The following is an 18,083-nucleotide window of genomic DNA, read 5'->3' as shown; positions in this document are numbered from 1 at the left end:
AAAAGGCAACTGGGGAAACTGTGAAAACCATGAATAGGAAGAACTCTGTTATATGTTTTCTGAGGTTCAAACAACCCTGTAAATGAGTCTGTCTTAGGCTCGCAGTTGACCCATCTTTAGACTTCTCGGTGGCTTCGGACTATTTCTTTTCGTCACATAATTCTGTAGAGACAGCAATTGACAAATATATTTCACTGTTTGTAGTAAGAGTGTGAAGTATGGACTTTGCTACTATGAGTGTTAAAACATGTTTATCTTTAGTCTCTTTGTTCTTATTTCATGCAGATCCAGATGTATCAACTGTCTCGACTGCTTCATGACTACCATCGAGACCTCTATAACCACCTAGAGGAGCATGAGATTGGCCCCAGCCTTTATGCTGCTCCTTGGTTTCTCACCATGTTTGCATCCCAGTTTCCCCTCGGATTTGTAGCCAGAGTATTTGGTAATTCTTCATAAATCTTCTGGGGTTTTTTTAAGTCTTATATTTGAGTCCTTTCATTAGCAACAGCGTTATTATACAACCTGTTTCAGACATCCAGAGAAACATTATACTTACTATTGATGAACAGAAGAACAACAGAGGTTATCTTATGGAGCAAGTGGTATTTAGAATAAAATGGAAAGAGAGGAGGAAAGCTTATGACAGTCCCAAACTCTCCTGTGTTTTCATCCTCCTTGTTACCTTTTCCCACCTTGTAACCACTTGTAGCGAAGATGTGAAACTTGAAGCTGTGAAGGAATGGTGTTAAGATAATGGCACTTCAACAATTAGTTAGTTTCAAGCTGAAGAGATGTAACAAAGGCATCATGTGAGAACTATATCCATTTACTCTATTATCATTATCTCCAACAGTGTCAGTGGAAAATTGTTTTGAGGGTTGTTTTCAAAACAGAGATGGCCCTTGCAGTTTAATCACAGATTTCCTCTGCAAAAACATAGGACTTTTAAACTAGTGTTTCTTATCCTTAAAATTTGTAGCCTGACTGATAATCTCACTTTCTGAAGATGTTTGGAAGCATAGGGGGTTTAGATTCTAAAGTTACTTCTGTTACCTATTTTTGGAATCTACAGAAGTTATCTTTTTTTAAAAATTAAGCTCCCATTAAGAATTCACCTTGATACTGTCTCATGGATGTGTATTACATAGATTAATTGTTTGGTATTTGAGAAGATGCTTTATTTCCTTTTCAGTTGTTTGATTTTCAGTTTCATTATGTTTTACTGGATCTTCCAGGATGAGCAGGGTGGATTGGAGCTTTCTCCCTGATTCCTCTCATCTAATGAGAAGCTATTTTCTTTTTGCTTAGTCAATTGCATTTAAGAGATTTAATGAAGTAATTACTTATTAGACTATTAAAATTGACACTTTCCTGACTTAAAAAAGTCTCATTTACCACAATAACAAATAATGAATATAGATTCTGAGAAGAGTCAACAAGAATCAAATCCTGCTTCTGTTTAAGGACGTGCCAAAAGTAGTGCTAAAAAGAAATGGCGGTGAAAAGGTTGGTGTGATTAGCATTTTAACTCCAGGAAAAGCGGCTTTTTTTTTTTTTTTCTTGGAACAGTTCAAAGTTTGGCTAAGGTACATTGACAAGTATCTAGCTGACAGTAATAATCTGTAGGAATTAAATTAAGCGCTGTATGTGGGTGTCATATACTGAGTTTATAATCAGTTAATCTTTCAGTTATTCTTAATCATTCATAGTATTCTGCATGATAAGAAAAATATTTGAATTGGCCAAGTGACAGCAGTGAGAGTAAAAAAGTGTCTTGTGTATTCAGTATATTTGGATTTCTGCCTTAATACACGGATTAGTATTTTATCTCTCATTGGAGGACTGCAGGGCTTTAAAAAGCAAGGATTGACATTAGAGTAGAAGGCATAGATACATGATCTTCAGAGGAATAAAGTTCTGACCCATGCGCCCACACGCTTTTGCAGAACATAGGTACATTTTCCATCATTCACTTATTATAGAGCCCTTGGGATGAAAGAATGTTGCCTTTTAATGTTGAAGTAACTCACCTGTAGGTTACTAAGACTGTAAAATTCCACTGCCATTTTCTAATGTGATGTCTCTGAACCCTTGATATTTGAATCCCCACCGCTATTTAACAATATAATTGTTACAGACCCCTCCTTTAGACTTCCGTAGTGTACTTTTTGCAGGTGTCTTACAAGCAATATGTAAAAGAAGTGAGCTAGAAAGAGGTTAACCCAAAGACTGCTTTATAAGTCAAATAGCAAAACTCCTTTTTACTTTTTAATTATCTGTCCAAACTTTCAACACTTCTCCTGAGTAGGATGTAATGAAAGTTCAGTGTTAACAAAGTTGTGTTCTTTTATACCCCTATTTACTTTTTAATGGGGGAAACTTGGTAGAATAATGTTTATTTTGTTTCACGATTGTAGATAAAAATTGATTTTTTTTCAATCTTTTATTTTAAAATCCTGTAGGCTGCCAGTCACACTGACATTAATTTGGTACCTTTACTGTACTGTCGTTGGCTGGCAGCCCACTTAACGGGAAGCGCGAGGAGTGGGTAACAAACAGGTCTCTGTTAAGTACTTGCTCTTTTAAATGAGAGAGGGATTTCAGCCCTATATTACCAGCTCAGCTCATATAGACATTTATTAACAACTTGCAGGTCACCTTGAGTTCATCTGCATGTCTTTATGGGACAGGTTCTGAATCATAAATATGCATCATTTTAATCTTTTTTTTTTTTCACTTTGTGTTTCCTAGCTATTCTTTAGCATTCCCTGTCCTAATACAGAGCATCCCCTATAAAGCATTTTTCCATAGTTTTAAGTTTCAGTAGAGGATTGAGACAGATACCTGCTCTTTTGCCACTTTTCAATCATTCCTGCCTTTGAACTTCACATGGAGTCAGAGTTGAAAAATGTTACACCACTTGCACAAAGTGCAAGATTTGTGGTTGGTTATTACTTGTGTTTTTCTTTCTCATAGAGAAAGAGGTGAAATGAGTTATGATTTCAACATTACAGGTGAAAGAACTCAAGCGGGAATTTCATTCTGATACAAATTACTAAGAAAGGCCATTAGCCAGTGTTTTCATATATTCTTTACTACATCAGAGATACCTGTGGTTTTGCTAGGAGTTGTTTCCCTTATTATGTGGTTGGTTTTTTCCTCTACTTTTTTTTGATCAAGACATACTGTTTATTTGGTGTCATTGTGCCACTTTGTAAGTGACCATGACTTCATTCACAGCTTCAAGTACAAGGAAGGAAAAGAGCAAGAAATAATCTGTTTAAAAATAAAAAGATATTTAGGAAATATGGAATAAAACCACAGTATCTTCTCCTTTTCCACCTCTACCAGTATCATTTCACATGTTAGATGCTTTTGCCTGTAGTGAGTCCGTCAGTAAAACCAGGAGCAGATTCTGAGTTACGGTAGCAGGAAAGTCAGATGCAGGGCAATGCTGTTTATGCTGTGGACAGATGGGTTTGTGAAGATGGGTTTCTTGTCTGATGCTTTCATTGCAGTCCTCTGTTTCTTTCTTTTATAAAGACATAGACAGCTTGTAAAGGAAAAGAAAATAAAAGAAAGGAAGCTGCACTGAAAGGTCACTGTACACTGTGGTTTCAGTGTGCTTGAATGTACATCAGGCGCTGTCACTGCAGAGCCACCTGCAATATTAACTCTTAAGCTGTATTATTAAGATTTCAGGGTACTTATTAGTGTAGCTATTAGAATATTAACGTAAGTAGTTGATACACATACTATAAGTAAGCACATGAAACTTGGAGCTGCTGGAAAGTGTGCATTTAGCCTCATGTTCAGTGTTGTATTACAGAGAATTTTGTAGCTTTCTGCACCAGGTGAGAAAATAACAGAACTTCACATATTTGGTTCTGTCTTCACGTGTAGTTTTCTATTCAAATTCAGATTCCCATGAGCATCTCAAAAGAAAAAAACCCACAAAATATAGACAAAAAGTGGCAACACTGAGAAACTCGACTACCTGATTTATTGTGCACTTAGCTTTAATTCGAATTGGATTTTTTGGATGAAAACTCACTAAACAAATTAATAATTTATTGTATTAGTTGAATGTGCTATTTACAGTAATAATTTTGATCCTATAAGATTTCCAAAGCCATAACCACAGTGATAAAAGCACGCGTCTGGCAGCATATATCTAGCCTTCACATCACCCTTATGAGAAATTGTTGTCCTTGGACATTTTACTGGTTTAATATTCTTGTCAAAAAATGTGCTTGCTTGAATGTACCCTGTTTTTATTTTGTTTTCACAGACATGCTCTTTCTTCAAGGATCAGAGGCCATATTTAAAGTGGCTTTAAGCCTTTTGGGAAGCCACAAGCCCTTGATTCTGCAGCATGAGAACCTAGAAACTATTGTTGATTTTATTAAAAGCACTCTCCCCAACTTAGGCTTGGTACAGATGGAAAAGACCATTAGTCAGGTATGAAATAATCTGAATATATAAGTAGTATGCAAATAAATGCTCTTTCCCGGGAGAAAAGCCACAACTTTGTATCCCATTACAAGCTGAGAATTCTGTTATTGTAGTTCTGAGGATGTTGAAAACTTTTGGAAGCATGTGACTTGTATAGTACCTTTGTATTCATACATCTACATGTTGATTATGGTCACTTTATGAAGTCTTTCATGAAAATGAACTTACTGTTATTTTAAGTGTGCGTAAAGCCTATTATTGGCAGTAATAGTATAGCCCATACGCAGTGCATTTCACAAAAACAGCAACAAGAGGGGCTAAAAGCTGTCTGAGTCTTTCTGTCCCCAAAGAATCTTGCTCTCCAAGTCTCATTTCAGAAGCAAAAATTGACTCACAAGAGCCTCACAAATGCTGACCTTCCTTACTGAAGTCAGAAGCCTGCCTAAGTTGACTTTGCCTGTACTGGTTCATTACAACACTGCCCTTGTGTTTCTGCCAGGAGTTCAGGGGCCAGTGCAGGCCCTCGCAGTGAGCAGTGCCACCAAACACTGGCCATCCTTGATAGACTTTTTTAAATGGCAGGCAAGGAAAATAATGCAATATTGCTAATCTAGCAGAAGGCTCCAGACTATAGCTATAGGATTTGAAAAAAATCACAAATGATTGCTGTTAAGGCTTGCCTGTTTAGAAACCCTGACTGTTACGCTTGACATCTAATTTGCAGCAGGTTTTTCTGAAGGCCTTTTGTGGTCCGAACCATGGGGGGAGTGCTGCAGAGAACTGCAAATGCCTGGCAGGCACCCCGGGCCAAAGGAGATCTGCAAGGCCTGTGGGTTGATGAAGCCAGCCGGCAGCAGCACAGGGCACTGCGGGATGCTTGCGAGGGGTCCCTTCTGCTCAGAAGAGAACATGCGCTCAGATTAGGATCAGGAGCGTTGCTTCTGGTGCTTTCTATCAAAGGAAGGAGGGGGAGAACTAGAAAGCCTGTGCGAAGGGAGGGAAAGCAAGGGACTTCTAGTGGGCAGAGGGGATGGATGTCATCTGTCAGGCTGAAAGCCTGGGGTACACAGCTCTGCAGAGACCTGCAGTGCTTGGGCAACCTGCAGAAAGGCATTGGCTTTGAGCAGAAGCAGGGAGAGATACTCTGTTGAGGCGGCTTGAACTGCTCTAGATTTAAAGTGGGCAGGTAGTGTGAGCTGAAGGGAGAGGGAGCAGTTTCCCCACTTTGATCAGGGCTTCCTTTGAAGAGAGCCGCTGTTTGACCAGCCCTAGAGTCCATACACAGCTCCTGGGCTAATCCACATCCTCCTCATGCCTTCTGCACCATGGCCTGTGGTTTACATGCCCTAACATGCCTTCAGTTAGCTGGCTTTCAAGTCAAGCTTTTGATTTGCTTCATGCTTCCCCACTTTCAGATTTGATATGCTGGGTATGACAGCAGGGATTTCTCTCCCTTCTCAAGAGCACAGAGGCTAGAAGTGGCAGAGGTCATGAGAGGAGCCAGCATTCTGCTCTGCTGGGTGGCACCGTTTGTTTTATTGAAATTTCAACAGTGTGTGTTCTCCAGCGATGCTCAGATTTACAGAAAGTGGAAGTTCCATATGTGTAGCCAAACTGAAATGAAAATTGTATTTGAGCTTTCTGTACTTAGATGCTTAGTGTGTGTGTTTCTGCTGCCATACAACTATTTGAGAGACTTTTTATATTATATGTAACAGGTGTCAGACATTTAATAAACTGATGTTTTCATTAACTTTGTCCAACAGCTAATATTTTGTAGATAAAGTAGATAAAATATGAAATAATTCTTGTTATTTCAACAGGTATTTAAGATAAGATTTGATTTTTGACTAATTTCCAAAAGGAATAAAGTACAAGAGGTTTAAAAATAAAGAATAACCCTCAAACTTCTATTCTTGGGCTATTTTCCAGATACATTTTTAAATCAGCTTTTGTTTCTACTGTGTTCTATGATTGGCACACTTGTCCTTTTCATTTGTCAGCCCCTTCACTGCTTTCAGAGGCGAAAACTAACTCAAGGATATTAGAGTCATATTTCCTGAGCAATTTGAAAGCAGATGTTTGCCAAAACCCAGAAAAAGGAAAATACTATAGCATTTTTTATTCCTTTGTGTCACTTTCTGCACCTGAATTTATTTATGTACTTTTCAAGTAAATGGTTTTGTTAATATTCATGTGTAAGGCTGAGCACTCGTTTTGGTGATTCATAGTTAACAATAATAGAAATCTGCTTTGACATTACATAATGTTTCCATTAACTGTATTAGTGTAAGGATAGATTATTTCATTTTCTTTCAATCTCTAAGAGTACTGTAGAATCATAAATAAACCTAGCAAGGTTTACTGGTTTTCATTTAAAGTTTTCATTCTGCTTAGCCTTACACTTGTACTTGTGGCACATGTGCTTGGACCACACTTTTCTAAGAAAAATGATATCAAAATCCAAGTGTGACTAGGAGGGTTTCTGCCAAACTGAGATGCATTAATTTTGAAATCCCAAAAGGGGATTGCCCTACAAAGTCTACACTTGTTGAAAACTTTACTGTAAGTGCTTTTACTGAAGTAATCGGCAAATCAGTAGCAAAGGTTTTCAGTAGATCCAATGCCAACATATTGCACTCCACTGCCTCAGTCTTGCCATTCCCAGAGTAGGAAATGTGAATGCCAAAAATTAAGTCCTTTATTTTTTGTATGCAGTGATTAAATATCCTCGTCTAGATCCACAGATTTTAAAGAATAGAATGAGCTGTATTTTTTATCTGCACAGCACCTAATAATATTTTTATATACAACAGGTGTTTGAAATGGATATTGCCAAGCAGTTGCAAGCTTATGAAGTTGAATACCATGTGCTTCAGGATGAGCTTATAGATTCATCTTTAAATGACAATCAGAGACTGGATAAATTAGAAAAGGCAAACAGTAGCTTGCGCAAACAAAACTTTGATCTTCTGGAAGAACTGCAGGTACAATTTATAATTCATATTTAATTAACATTCTAATTTATCTACCTTTTCAGAAGAGACAAAGGCACAGGAGAGATTGGTGTTTGGTCTAGTGACTTTAAAGCGTAGCCACTTGCAATTCTATTTACATTAGCCTTTAATGTTTAAATGCAGAAGAAATTCTGAGAGGGGGTAGATAAAGTATATTCTTGCCATTAGTGAAAAGGTGGTTCATCACACTCTCTCTTCTCTTGTAATTAAACTCATAGCTGTAGAAGACTAAAATACTCAAAGTGCTTTCTCAACTTCATTTTTACATTTTCAGTCACTGCTTTATTATAGCAAGGATACTAGGCTATCAGTAATGGGAGAGCCAAGAGCAGTGTTACAATTTAGAGATACATCAGATATGGATTACATTGTCTGTAAAGACATACTCTTTAGTGGAAGATTTTTTTAAACTGTTATCCAGATTGTTTAGACAATATGTGAAATAATAATTTATAATACATGCTTGGTACCTGCTTGGTTTGCAGCATTTTCAAAGGCAGCACACCTGGTCTCTGTAGGGGTTATTCTTTGCTTAAGTCTTCAAGAAGTCAGATTTCTGGCTGCTGTATAACAGAACATTTGTTGTAAAACTTTTGACTGTGCATTTAGTTTGATGGAGAAAGAGACGTCAAGGGTAGGAAGCAGATATTTCAAGCCTCTCAATTACTGTTACAGACATAGACTTTGTAAGATAATAGGCAAGGGAAGGAGTTCAGGTTTCTCATCCATCGGTCCTGTATCATGACTAAAGCTAGCTAACTGTGCAGGTTTAAGCTGTGCTTAAGCTGTAAGTTCTGACCCTGTGAGATCTGAAGCTGTTTCACGTTCTAAGATGAGCCTTAGCCAAGTCAGAAGAAGAGATACTTCTCTGCAAGATATTTTCGTAGCGCTTCAGGCACATGGGCAGTGACATTGTTGAATGAAGTGGGCTTTCTGGGCTGAGATTCAAGATGTGATGTTCTATAGATACCTGCATAAGGGGGTTTTCCACCCCCTCCTGCCCCTGAAGACTTTGCAGCCCTGAATAGGTTTTTACAAAGCTCATCTCCACCTGGGTGCCGGCAAGTCAGCACCTAACATGTGGTGGGGAACTTATTAATAGCTGTCTGTGGTGCTGGAGGAATCCCTTTGTCTTGGAGGTGGGCTTCATCAGCCGCTGTTTCCTATGGTCAACGGTGACCTATTGCTGATGAGAGGAAAATGCATCACCAAACAATGTGGGTCATGGTTTGTCAATATTTTGCCCCCAAAGGCTGAACTTTATAACCCACCATAACTGCATGAAGGGCAGCAGGCTCATCGGAAAGGCAAATAATTCCCTGAAAGCGAAGACCATCCAGTGCTCTTTTCTCCAAATGTTACCCAGTTCTGAAACTCCCAAAGAGATCTCTGCTTCTTTACCTCAGCTACAGATCTCATGTGATGAGTTTGAATGATCTGATGCTTGTTTCATCATGAAGTAGAATGCCCATGTGTGCAGCCTTTCAAAGGAGCATTTTGGAATTTTTCAAGATGTGTTGTCTATTTGCATATTGCACTAAAGCCCTTCCTTCCACTTTGCCTCCATATCTGGCATTTCTTGGACTCAATGTAGAGGTGAAATAAGGATGCAGCTCACAGGCTGGCTTGTCTTTGCTTTGCAAAGCATGTGGAATTCAAGAAATATGACTGGCCAGAAGTGTCTCCCAGCTGACCCATGGCTTATCTTATCTGCAGTTCTTTGTTATATAATTTGCAAACTTCATAACTTTCTAAGTCATTACTTTAATTAATTACTTTGCGTTATATTCTGAGTTTAATTGTGAACCAATCCAAGCAATCAAGTTGGGAGAGGTAAATTTCTTGTTACAGGCAGCAGCATAGTTGTAGTCTGAAGTACAGAGATTTAATAACATTCATACTTGCATACTTGCTGACCCTGGCAACTACAGGCCTGTCAGCCTGACCTCGGTGCCTGGCAGGGTTATGGAGCAGATCATCCTGAATGGAATCACACAGCACCTTCAGGATGGACAAGGGATCAGACCCAGCCAGCATAGGTTTAGGAGAGGCAGGTCCTGTCTGACCAACCTGATCTCCTTTTATGATCAGGTAACTCACCTGGTGGATGAGGGGAAAGCCGTGGATGTGGTCTATCTGGACTTCAGCAAGGCCTTTGACACTGTCTCCCATAATATACTCCTGCAAAAGCTGGTAGCCCATGGCTTGGACAAGTGTACTCTACGCTGGGTTAAGAACTGGCTGGAGGGCCGGGCCCAGAGAGTGCTGGTGAATGGGGCTGCATCCAGCTGGCGGCCAGTCACTAGTGGTGTTCCCCAGGGGTCGGTGTTGGGTCCAGTCCTATTTAACATCTTTATTGACGATTTAGATGAGGGAATTGAGACCATCATCAGCAAATTTGCTGATGACACCAAGTTGGGAGGGAGTGTCGACCTGCTGGAAGGCAGGAGGGCTCTGCAGAGGGATCTGGACAGACTGGAAAAATGGGCTGATTCCAATGGGATGAAGTTCAACAAGGCCAAGTGCCGGGTGCTGCACTTTGGTCACAACAACCCCCTGCAGCGCTACAGGCTGGGTGCAGAGTGGCTGGAGAGCAGTCAGACAGAAAGGGACCTGGGGGTACTAATTGACAGGAAGCTCAACATGAGCCATCAGTGTGCCCAGGTGGCCAAAAAGGCCAATGGTATCCTGTCCTGTATCAAAAATAGCGTGGTCAGCAGGACAAGGGAAGTGATCCTTCCCCTGTACTCTGCATTGGTGAGGCCACACCTGGAGTATTGTGTTCAGTTCTGGGCCCCTCAGTTCAGGAAAGACATTGAAGTGCTGGAGCGAGTCCAGAGAAGAGCAACAAGACTGGTGAAGGGACTTGAGCATAAGACCTATGGGGAGAGGCTGAGGGAGCTGGGGTTGTTTAGTCTAGAGAAGAGGAGGCTTAGAGGTGACCTCATCACTCTCTATAACTACCTGAAGGGAAGTTATAGCCAGGTGGGGATTGGTCTCTTCTCCCAGGCAGTTAGCAATAGGACAAGGGGGCATGGGCTTAAACTCTGCCAGGGGAAATTTAGGCTGGATATTAGAAAGAAATTCTTTACAGAGAGAGTGGTCAGGCATTGGAATGGCTGCCCAGGGAGGTGGTGGACTCGCCGTCCCTGGAGGTTTTTAAACGGAGATTGGACATGGCACTTAGTGCCATGATCTAATAAACAGACTAGAGTTGGACCAAGGGTTGGACTCGATGATCTCTGAGGTCTTTTCCAACCCAGTCGATTCTGTGATTCTGTGATTTTACCTTTGCAATTTTTTATTTGGAAAGTATTTTATATGTATTAATGTATCTCATAAAATAGTGTAAAGTTGGTTTCATTTTTTTTTCTTCCCCTCTTCCCTCCTCCTCATTTCTTTTTGTTTTGAAAGGTGGCTAATGGAAAGATCCAAAACCTTGAAGCCACAGTAGAGCTTTTATTGACCAATGAAGGCAAACTGAAGCAGTCCATTCTCACTCTTGAGCAGGAGCGAGCGGCTTTGCTGAAAGCAGTGGAAGAGATGCGGAAAAAGATTGGTGATACGGACGGGAAGCCTCTGCTTACTAAACACACGGATGCTGACTGACATTCACAGTTGTAATGTCAGAGCAGAGAAGCTGAGCAAAGAAACAAAGGGAAGAACTGGGTCTTTTTGTCATGATCCATGGGAATTTGACATTGTCACATTCATTGTACATGCCTTACTGTAGCAAAGCAAGATACAGGCATGGTGGCTTCCCGCATCAGAGAAGCTGGTTTCTCGGGGAGAAGGCTCTTTCTTCTTAGTATGTAGAAATACTATGAACAGTAAGATGCCACGTAATAACAAGCTGGAGAAACTTAATAGTGCGTGCAGTCATACACAGTACACTGTAAAGATGTCGTGGATACTTCCATAAGTGCTTCTAAACCTAAGTGCTTTGTGTCTGTTCCATATTTTGTGTGTATATCACCACCACATTAAATAGCACATCCTTTAGAAGGTGCATTGAAGAAATACAGCAATGTAAAAACTTTGAATGGGTGACTGCCCCATTGCAGCTATGCCATGGTGACATTTACAGAGAGTTTTGTGATTGGACTCGAGATATTTATGACAGTCTAATTCCCCTGCAGCTTGACTGGGTTCTGATAATGATGTTGTTTACACTTCAGAAAACTGCTTCCTGATGCTTGAAGGTGTCAAATCTATTGGACTCCAGGGAGCTGGACTTCGTCATATGTAACTATGCATAATTGTGGGGTTGTCATTTGTTTTTATAAGTACATTGTTTTAATATTTTTTTGTTTAGCAACCGTTAATTTAGTGTATCGTTAGTTGGCATTATCTGATATACTGTATATAGTAACTGCATTGTACTTAACAAAATACACTGACATACCTGTAACTCTCGCAACATCATCCCAGAATTTATATTCAGATTCTTCAGGTTTCATCTTATTTATTTCTGATGTGCTGTGTGATGTAAGACATCCTTTTGCTGAGAAACTAATGCCCGCTGTCATTTTTTCCCCCCTTTATTTAGTACTCTGTGCCCACCCATCCTCTGGGAGATGTTATTCTTTAAGACTCTTTCTGAAGTAGTGGAGGCATTTCAAGAGCTTCATGTTGTGCCAGATATGCTTAAACTGCTTTATAAAGGGCAGAGCAGTTTGAATTAGGATACCATTATTTTTACAATGCATCTGTCGAGTAAGATTACACATGTAAGCAAAAAAAAAAAACCACTGAACACCTCATTTTCCTTAATGCAATGAAAGTAGTTTTCAGGCCAGTGAACATACCACTGCTGTAAGTGCAATAATATCCATGTATATCAGGTGATTTGGGTTTGCTTCAGAATTAAGCATAGTACCATAGCTCTATTCAGTCCTCAAGCACAGAGTTAATAGGCATCAGTGTTTTGTTGTGGTGGAGACTGACCCAGGAAATGTGACTTTTCTTTTTTCTTAAATGGATGTTTTTATTTTCAGACTTTCAAAGCCCACAGTTCTTTTTCTCTGACTAGCAATGTAGAAAAGGTTTTGGTTTGCTTTTGCTTTTTCTCATGCTATTTCCCCCAACACATCATGGTTGTAGTTTAATAGGAGAGCTGCACCTTTCATCTACTGTGCAGAACAAATATGTCTATGTAGGTGAAAATAAGAGAGAATTTACTTTTCAATTTCTAGAAGCTTTGTTTGACTTTGTCTTAAATTTGTTTGGTTCTTGCAAATTCACTCCATATTCACTTAGTATTCAAAGTCCACATAAATCACTTATTAATTCATTTACCTCTTAGGCTCATTTTTTTATTTGGAAATCCATATTGAAGCTCATGCTTCATGTTTAAAATCTTGTCATAATGGATCTCATACTGTTAGAGCACTCAGTAATACTGCATTTTTACAGCACAGTGCCATAATTCATACACTGACTTTTTAACAAGAGCAATAAAAATAATAACAATAATCTATGCCTACATCTATGTTTGTACATTTTTTGACTTTTAAAAACAAAAACATAGTTGGCGGGATGACAGTTCAGAACCATGTAAGAAGACAATTTCCCTGAAAGTACAATCTGCAGTGGTTATTCATGAAAACTCTAAGTCCTCAGACTCATCTAAATGTGCAAAGTATCCAGTTCTGATCTTGGAACCTGCATCTGGGTGTGTTGACTAAGGCCAAGTACATTCCACATGACTCCAGGGTTGCATTCTTTTTTGTCATGTTTGCTTCTCTGCCAGTGTGAGTGGAGGACTGCTTCTAGTCTGAAGCCTTTTATTGTGAATTTGTGTAATTTCAGAAGCAAGTGCACTTAGATGGTCCCTGTTGCACCCACACTTGTGTCTGGCCAGATGTCCTCATTGATCCTGACCTACAGACTTGGCTTCCTAGCTTGACCTTAGACCTGCCTCACCACCACGGCCTTGCCTGGTGACCTGGGCTGTTGATGTGCCTTGCTTGCCCTTTTTGGGTATTGTGGGACAGCCCCCCAGTCAGTAAGTTGCTCCCCTTGCCTGTGACCCTCAGCTCCTGGCACACATTCCCCTTCAGAGCGGCGCCTGCCCTTGCTGCTCCCCAGCACACAGCCCCACTGCACAGCTCAGGTTACACGGCTCCATTGCTTCTGATGCCAGTGCTGGGCCAGTCAGAGCTTGCTGAGGTGTCTCTGCGTGCCCCCACTCTTCACTGAGCAGGCAAGCCCGTTCTCTCAGAGCTCGCGTAGGCTCCTCCAACACAATGGTTGCACTGTGTAAAAGGTCCTTTACGGGTCTCCCATCTATTTCAAAATACTGTGATCATGTTCTTTTCCACTTCAAACAGTGCACCATATTTGCACACTATGTTGATGACACCAAAAAAGCGCCTAAAACAAAAAGAATGCATTTGGGCTACAGCTGGATGAATGCCATGGTTGCTTGAGGCTCCTTAGATCATTGCACAGTATTTACACTGTGTCACACCCTGTGATGTGAAGTAATTGTTCTTTAACAGAGCTTGACTAGAAGAGGTACGTGGGAGGGAGACGAGCGCTGGCAGCCGAGCCAAGCGTCGGGAGCACAACCCAGGCCTTGCCTTGGGGAGGCACATGTGTGGCTCACACCCACGCGGTTTTACATAACCTGAATGAGGGTGGATCACTGGGTACTCATTTGCTCATGCAGCTGCCAGAAAACGTTCCTTTCATCTAAATGAACTTGAGGCTGCAAGAATTCAGCGCCTCAAAGTAGGTCTTTTCAGCATAACCCAAAGCAAGTCAATAAGTACTTCATTATGGAGAAGACTCCACTTATTCCTTTGTATAAATGGATTTTTAATTCTGTCTAATTGTATCATATATTTCCATGGTGTTAGAAAAGCTTTGGGGCTATAGACACTAAAAGATGATGAAATTCCTTTAACAGAGAGAAGAGAGATGATTACAACAGGCACTCTGGAGAAGCTTGTACTAGCTCCCCATTGCTGACTTTTCAGGACTCCAAAGAGATTTTAAGAAATTTTCCTGACATTTCTAATGTGTTATATTTCACAAGTAGGAATTGCTGCAACAGAAGGAGAAGGAAGCAGGACTCTGCTTTCGATTAGGAATAAAGTGTCCAAAAAAATGTTCTGACAATGGTCATACTGATCCAAGGCTCAACTGGATGCCGCCTTCTTTCTGTTGCTCTCTACTACTCTTCTGTAATACCTTTCTATTTGTTAACATTTCACACTAGACTGCTTGTCTACAAAGGAGATATAAATGCATTTTTCATTTTCCAGATAAAAGCAGAATATAATAATTACCTTTTGTATCTGTCCTGTTACTAATGAGATGGTGAGTTTCCATTTCTCACTAGTTATTCACAAGTCAGTCTAATCAAGATGGTCCTCAGGAAAAACATCCTCTTGCTGCAGCTTGATTTGCTCTACTTCTCTTGAAAGCTGGTGGGATTTTTTGTTGTTTGGGTTTTTGTTGTGTTTTTGGTTAGTTTGGTTTTTTTGCTGTTCAGCTACCATTTAAGAAGTTCCCAAGTTCTGTTTTCTCAGATTTTTTTTTCATAAGCTGTTACAGGTTGAATGAACACTCGTATATAGTCTTTTTCCATGTTTCCAACATCTGATGCTTAGGAAGTTGTTGTCTCTGTAGACAGTGAAATGTCTTGCATTGTCAGGGATTTGGACTTGCCAAGGCAACAGGTGAATCAAAGAGCGTGTTTCTTCCCTGTAATAGTTAAGGTGAGCTGAGTAGTTTGAAGACTTGGCCACCGATTGGGACTTTGAGCTCATGAAGCCATAGATTCTTGATGGGATTAGTGGTGCAGGTATATCTCCCCAGCTCATTATTTGCTGTTTTCTCTTAGGGCATATCACAAAAATATCCAATCCCAAGATAAACTAAACCAAACCTGAAATGTGGTTGCGATTACCTATCTAATGGCCTGCTACTCTGTGTCTAGTATTTTTTCGTAAGGAATCTCAAATAGTGGTTTCGGAGGTTAGATGCCGAGGTAACAGGCAGATACACTGGAACAGTGAACTTTGCAATTGGCAAAGTAGCAGTACAAGTAACAGTATGTAAGTAAGGAATAATTATAAAGCATTTGGAGTGCATTCTATACAGTAAACTTGTTGAGAAGATTGTTAAATAAGCATTGTGCTTATTTTGAGAGAAGGAAAATCTAAGATGCTTATAAAAAATGGAAAGAGATGGGCTGTTGAGAAGGGAATATGTAGGGCCAGCCATGATGCTGTCAGGACCTGCAGTAGGATGTCAACATATCATAAAGAAGTATGAGTGCAAATACCCATTGAGCTGAGAGGTAATACAAGTCTCAGCATAGGGAAATAATCTGGATAAGCCTCAGAAAAACCTTTGAGGTTTTTTGCAGTTCCTGATGGAGTTCATAGAGGGAGGCCTCAATGCAAGCAAGGTTTCTCAGATGAAGAAAATGTGCTGTTCTTCTCAAAAAGTGGAGAAAGTCGAATAAGACCTGATCACATAGCCCAGTCATCTGGTCAGGAAAGGTAGCTTCCTGCTAGAGTGGAAAATAAAAGAAGACTTCTAAAAATGAGAATATCCTCCAGTAGCCTCTGGCATATCTCTGAGATACACTGATGTCTTCATGAGAACAAGCTTCAGTTTCAATAATAAACAACACTTAATAGCAATTTAAGTAGCAACTTTCCAGCCATGTTCACTTTTAGAACATGTAACCTCGCTGGGGCTGAAATGAAGACAGTCCATGATGCAGGTCTATTACCATAAGGTGTCTGTTTGAAACTCCTCTCAGTGACATCTTCCACCTACCTCAGCTTTGACAGCAAGAAAAAAGTATTTATTCACAACATTTGGATTCTACTGTTTGACTGCCAAATTTGTGGCCTTACCTGCCCTGTTTCGTGTTAAGCTGCTAAACTACGACGGAGTAGAAAGTTTGCTTTAATGCACTGACTTTGTAGGAAGGCAATAAAAGAAAATAGGGATGGTAAGACAGAATGTAAGTAGGCATTTTATCCTACCTGTACAGAAATTATAGCTGCAGAAACTACAGGCGGCTCACTCAGCTCCTGCAGCATTTAATTGGGATGGAGTTGTGTATAATGACTGACTTCAGTGCTCCTGTATGCTGGTTTAGGTATGCTGGCTGGCATGAAAGGTGCCATAGCAGCCCATTATCCCTGCTCTGGTAGCTGCCAAGCTGTCTGTGGGGTAGGAAAAATAAGTCTATGTTAGCCTAAATCAAGTATGTATAAACAACATGTTCCATCCTCTGAACATCTTTAGGCATCCAAAATGGTTAGCTCTTTTTTTTTTTTTTTTTTTTAAAGCAACATTTCAGATTCTCTCATAATTTATTGCAAGCATTTCCGTTCCAGAAAGGAGGATAGGAGTACTATTTTAACTGTGGCGGATGTTTACAGGACATTAATAAATAGGTTCAGATTAAGGCAACAATTGCTTAGAATTGTGGACTAACTAAAGAATATATATTTGGATATTTGAGGAGATCTGCGCTAATTTTTGTTTGCTGAGTGTCTGTCCCAAGCACAGTAAATTTTTGTTTCCCCTTTTTAAAACTTTATGCCTCAACAACGGATAAAAACTTCCATTGTCAGCTTTTGCTTAAAAAAGAAGTAGGAAGTTCTGTGATTAAAAGAACATGAGTGTATGTGAGCGAAGGAGGAAATGAGAGTTTCAGAAGCAAAGAGCTGACAGCGGGGATTTACCCACACCCTTTGTGTGACCTCTGGAGAGATCTCAGCAAACAACAAGGAACATCTCACTGCTGTGGCTTACAAATTTCAGGAATATTTAGTCCCTGCAATGTGATCTCAGATGAAAGGTTATCATACACTTTCCTGTGAAAGCCCCTTCTGTATTCCCCTCCCAGCAGCTACTCTGTCTTGCAACACAAAGCTGAGCCATGCGTATAACACAGACAAAGGGCACAACACTGTGTTGCGTGTCACTTAACCACTCTGCCACGATGAGCCAACCAGACAAGAGGAAAACTCACAGCGCTGGGGACTAAGGTACTTGCCTCAGCTTGTGTGGTCCATGCGGGTCACCTGCTCTGCACTGACTCCAATCCTGTGCATTTTGGTGAAGTGCATCTTCTGGAGAATCAGCAGGATGTGATCCAGCAGGTGTCAAGAGATGACGAAAATTTGATCTAGGAGAGAAGGTCAAACAAGAATGAAAGGCTGACAGCTCTATAGAGCTAACAGACATGGGTTTTTTTGATCCAGCAGATCAACCATTGGAATAAAGGTTTCTTAAAATAGTTTATATTTTCTCCCTTATTGCCTTTGTTACCAAGTGTGGTTTCTGCTCAGCAGTTGTTAGCACTAAGAAAACCAAGAGCATGAGAAGTCTGAAAGCTTTTATGCTTGTCAGGATCTTGCTTTTTCAAGCACCGACTGAGGGGCGTATGCTATGCCACATCTCATTCCCCATGCATGGTTTCAAATCTAGTTCCTTCCTTCCGTTCCTGATCCCTGGCTGCTTTCTTGAGGCAAGTCTCCACGATTCTCTACAGGTAGATTTTAAAAACGTTGTCTGTGATCTGAGGTATACTGTGGTATACTGAACCTACCAAATGGAGCAGTTCCTTTC

At 40.3% G+C, this 18,083-nt stretch overlaps 1 protein-coding gene across 8 annotated transcripts in view; it reads left to right on the top strand.

Moving 5' to 3' along the window:
* Positions 1-11,891, top strand: part of TBC1D1 (TBC1 domain family member 1) — a 108,509-nt gene extending 96,618 nt beyond the window's left edge. For all 8 annotated transcript variants that reach the window (XM_082051918.1, XM_082051917.1, XM_082051919.1 and 5 more), the window contains 4 exons: positions 286-445; positions 4,295-4,464; positions 7,275-7,445; positions 10,890-11,891. In XM_082051918.1, coding sequence (XP_081908044.1) covers positions 286-445; positions 4,295-4,464; positions 7,275-7,445; positions 10,890-11,084 — 696 coding nt within the window. In that variant the 3' untranslated portion in view covers positions 11,085-11,891. The remainder of the gene's footprint in view (positions 1-285; positions 446-4,294; positions 4,465-7,274; positions 7,446-10,889) is intronic.
* Positions 11,892-18,083: the final 6,192 nt, after the last annotated feature.

Source organism: Streptopelia decaocto, assembly GCF_964273445.1.
Source record: "Streptopelia decaocto genome assembly, chromosome: 4".
Taxonomy (NCBI): domain Eukaryota; kingdom Metazoa; phylum Chordata; class Aves; order Columbiformes; family Columbidae; genus Streptopelia; species Streptopelia decaocto.
This window is presented reverse-complemented; position numbering and strand designations above follow the sequence as displayed.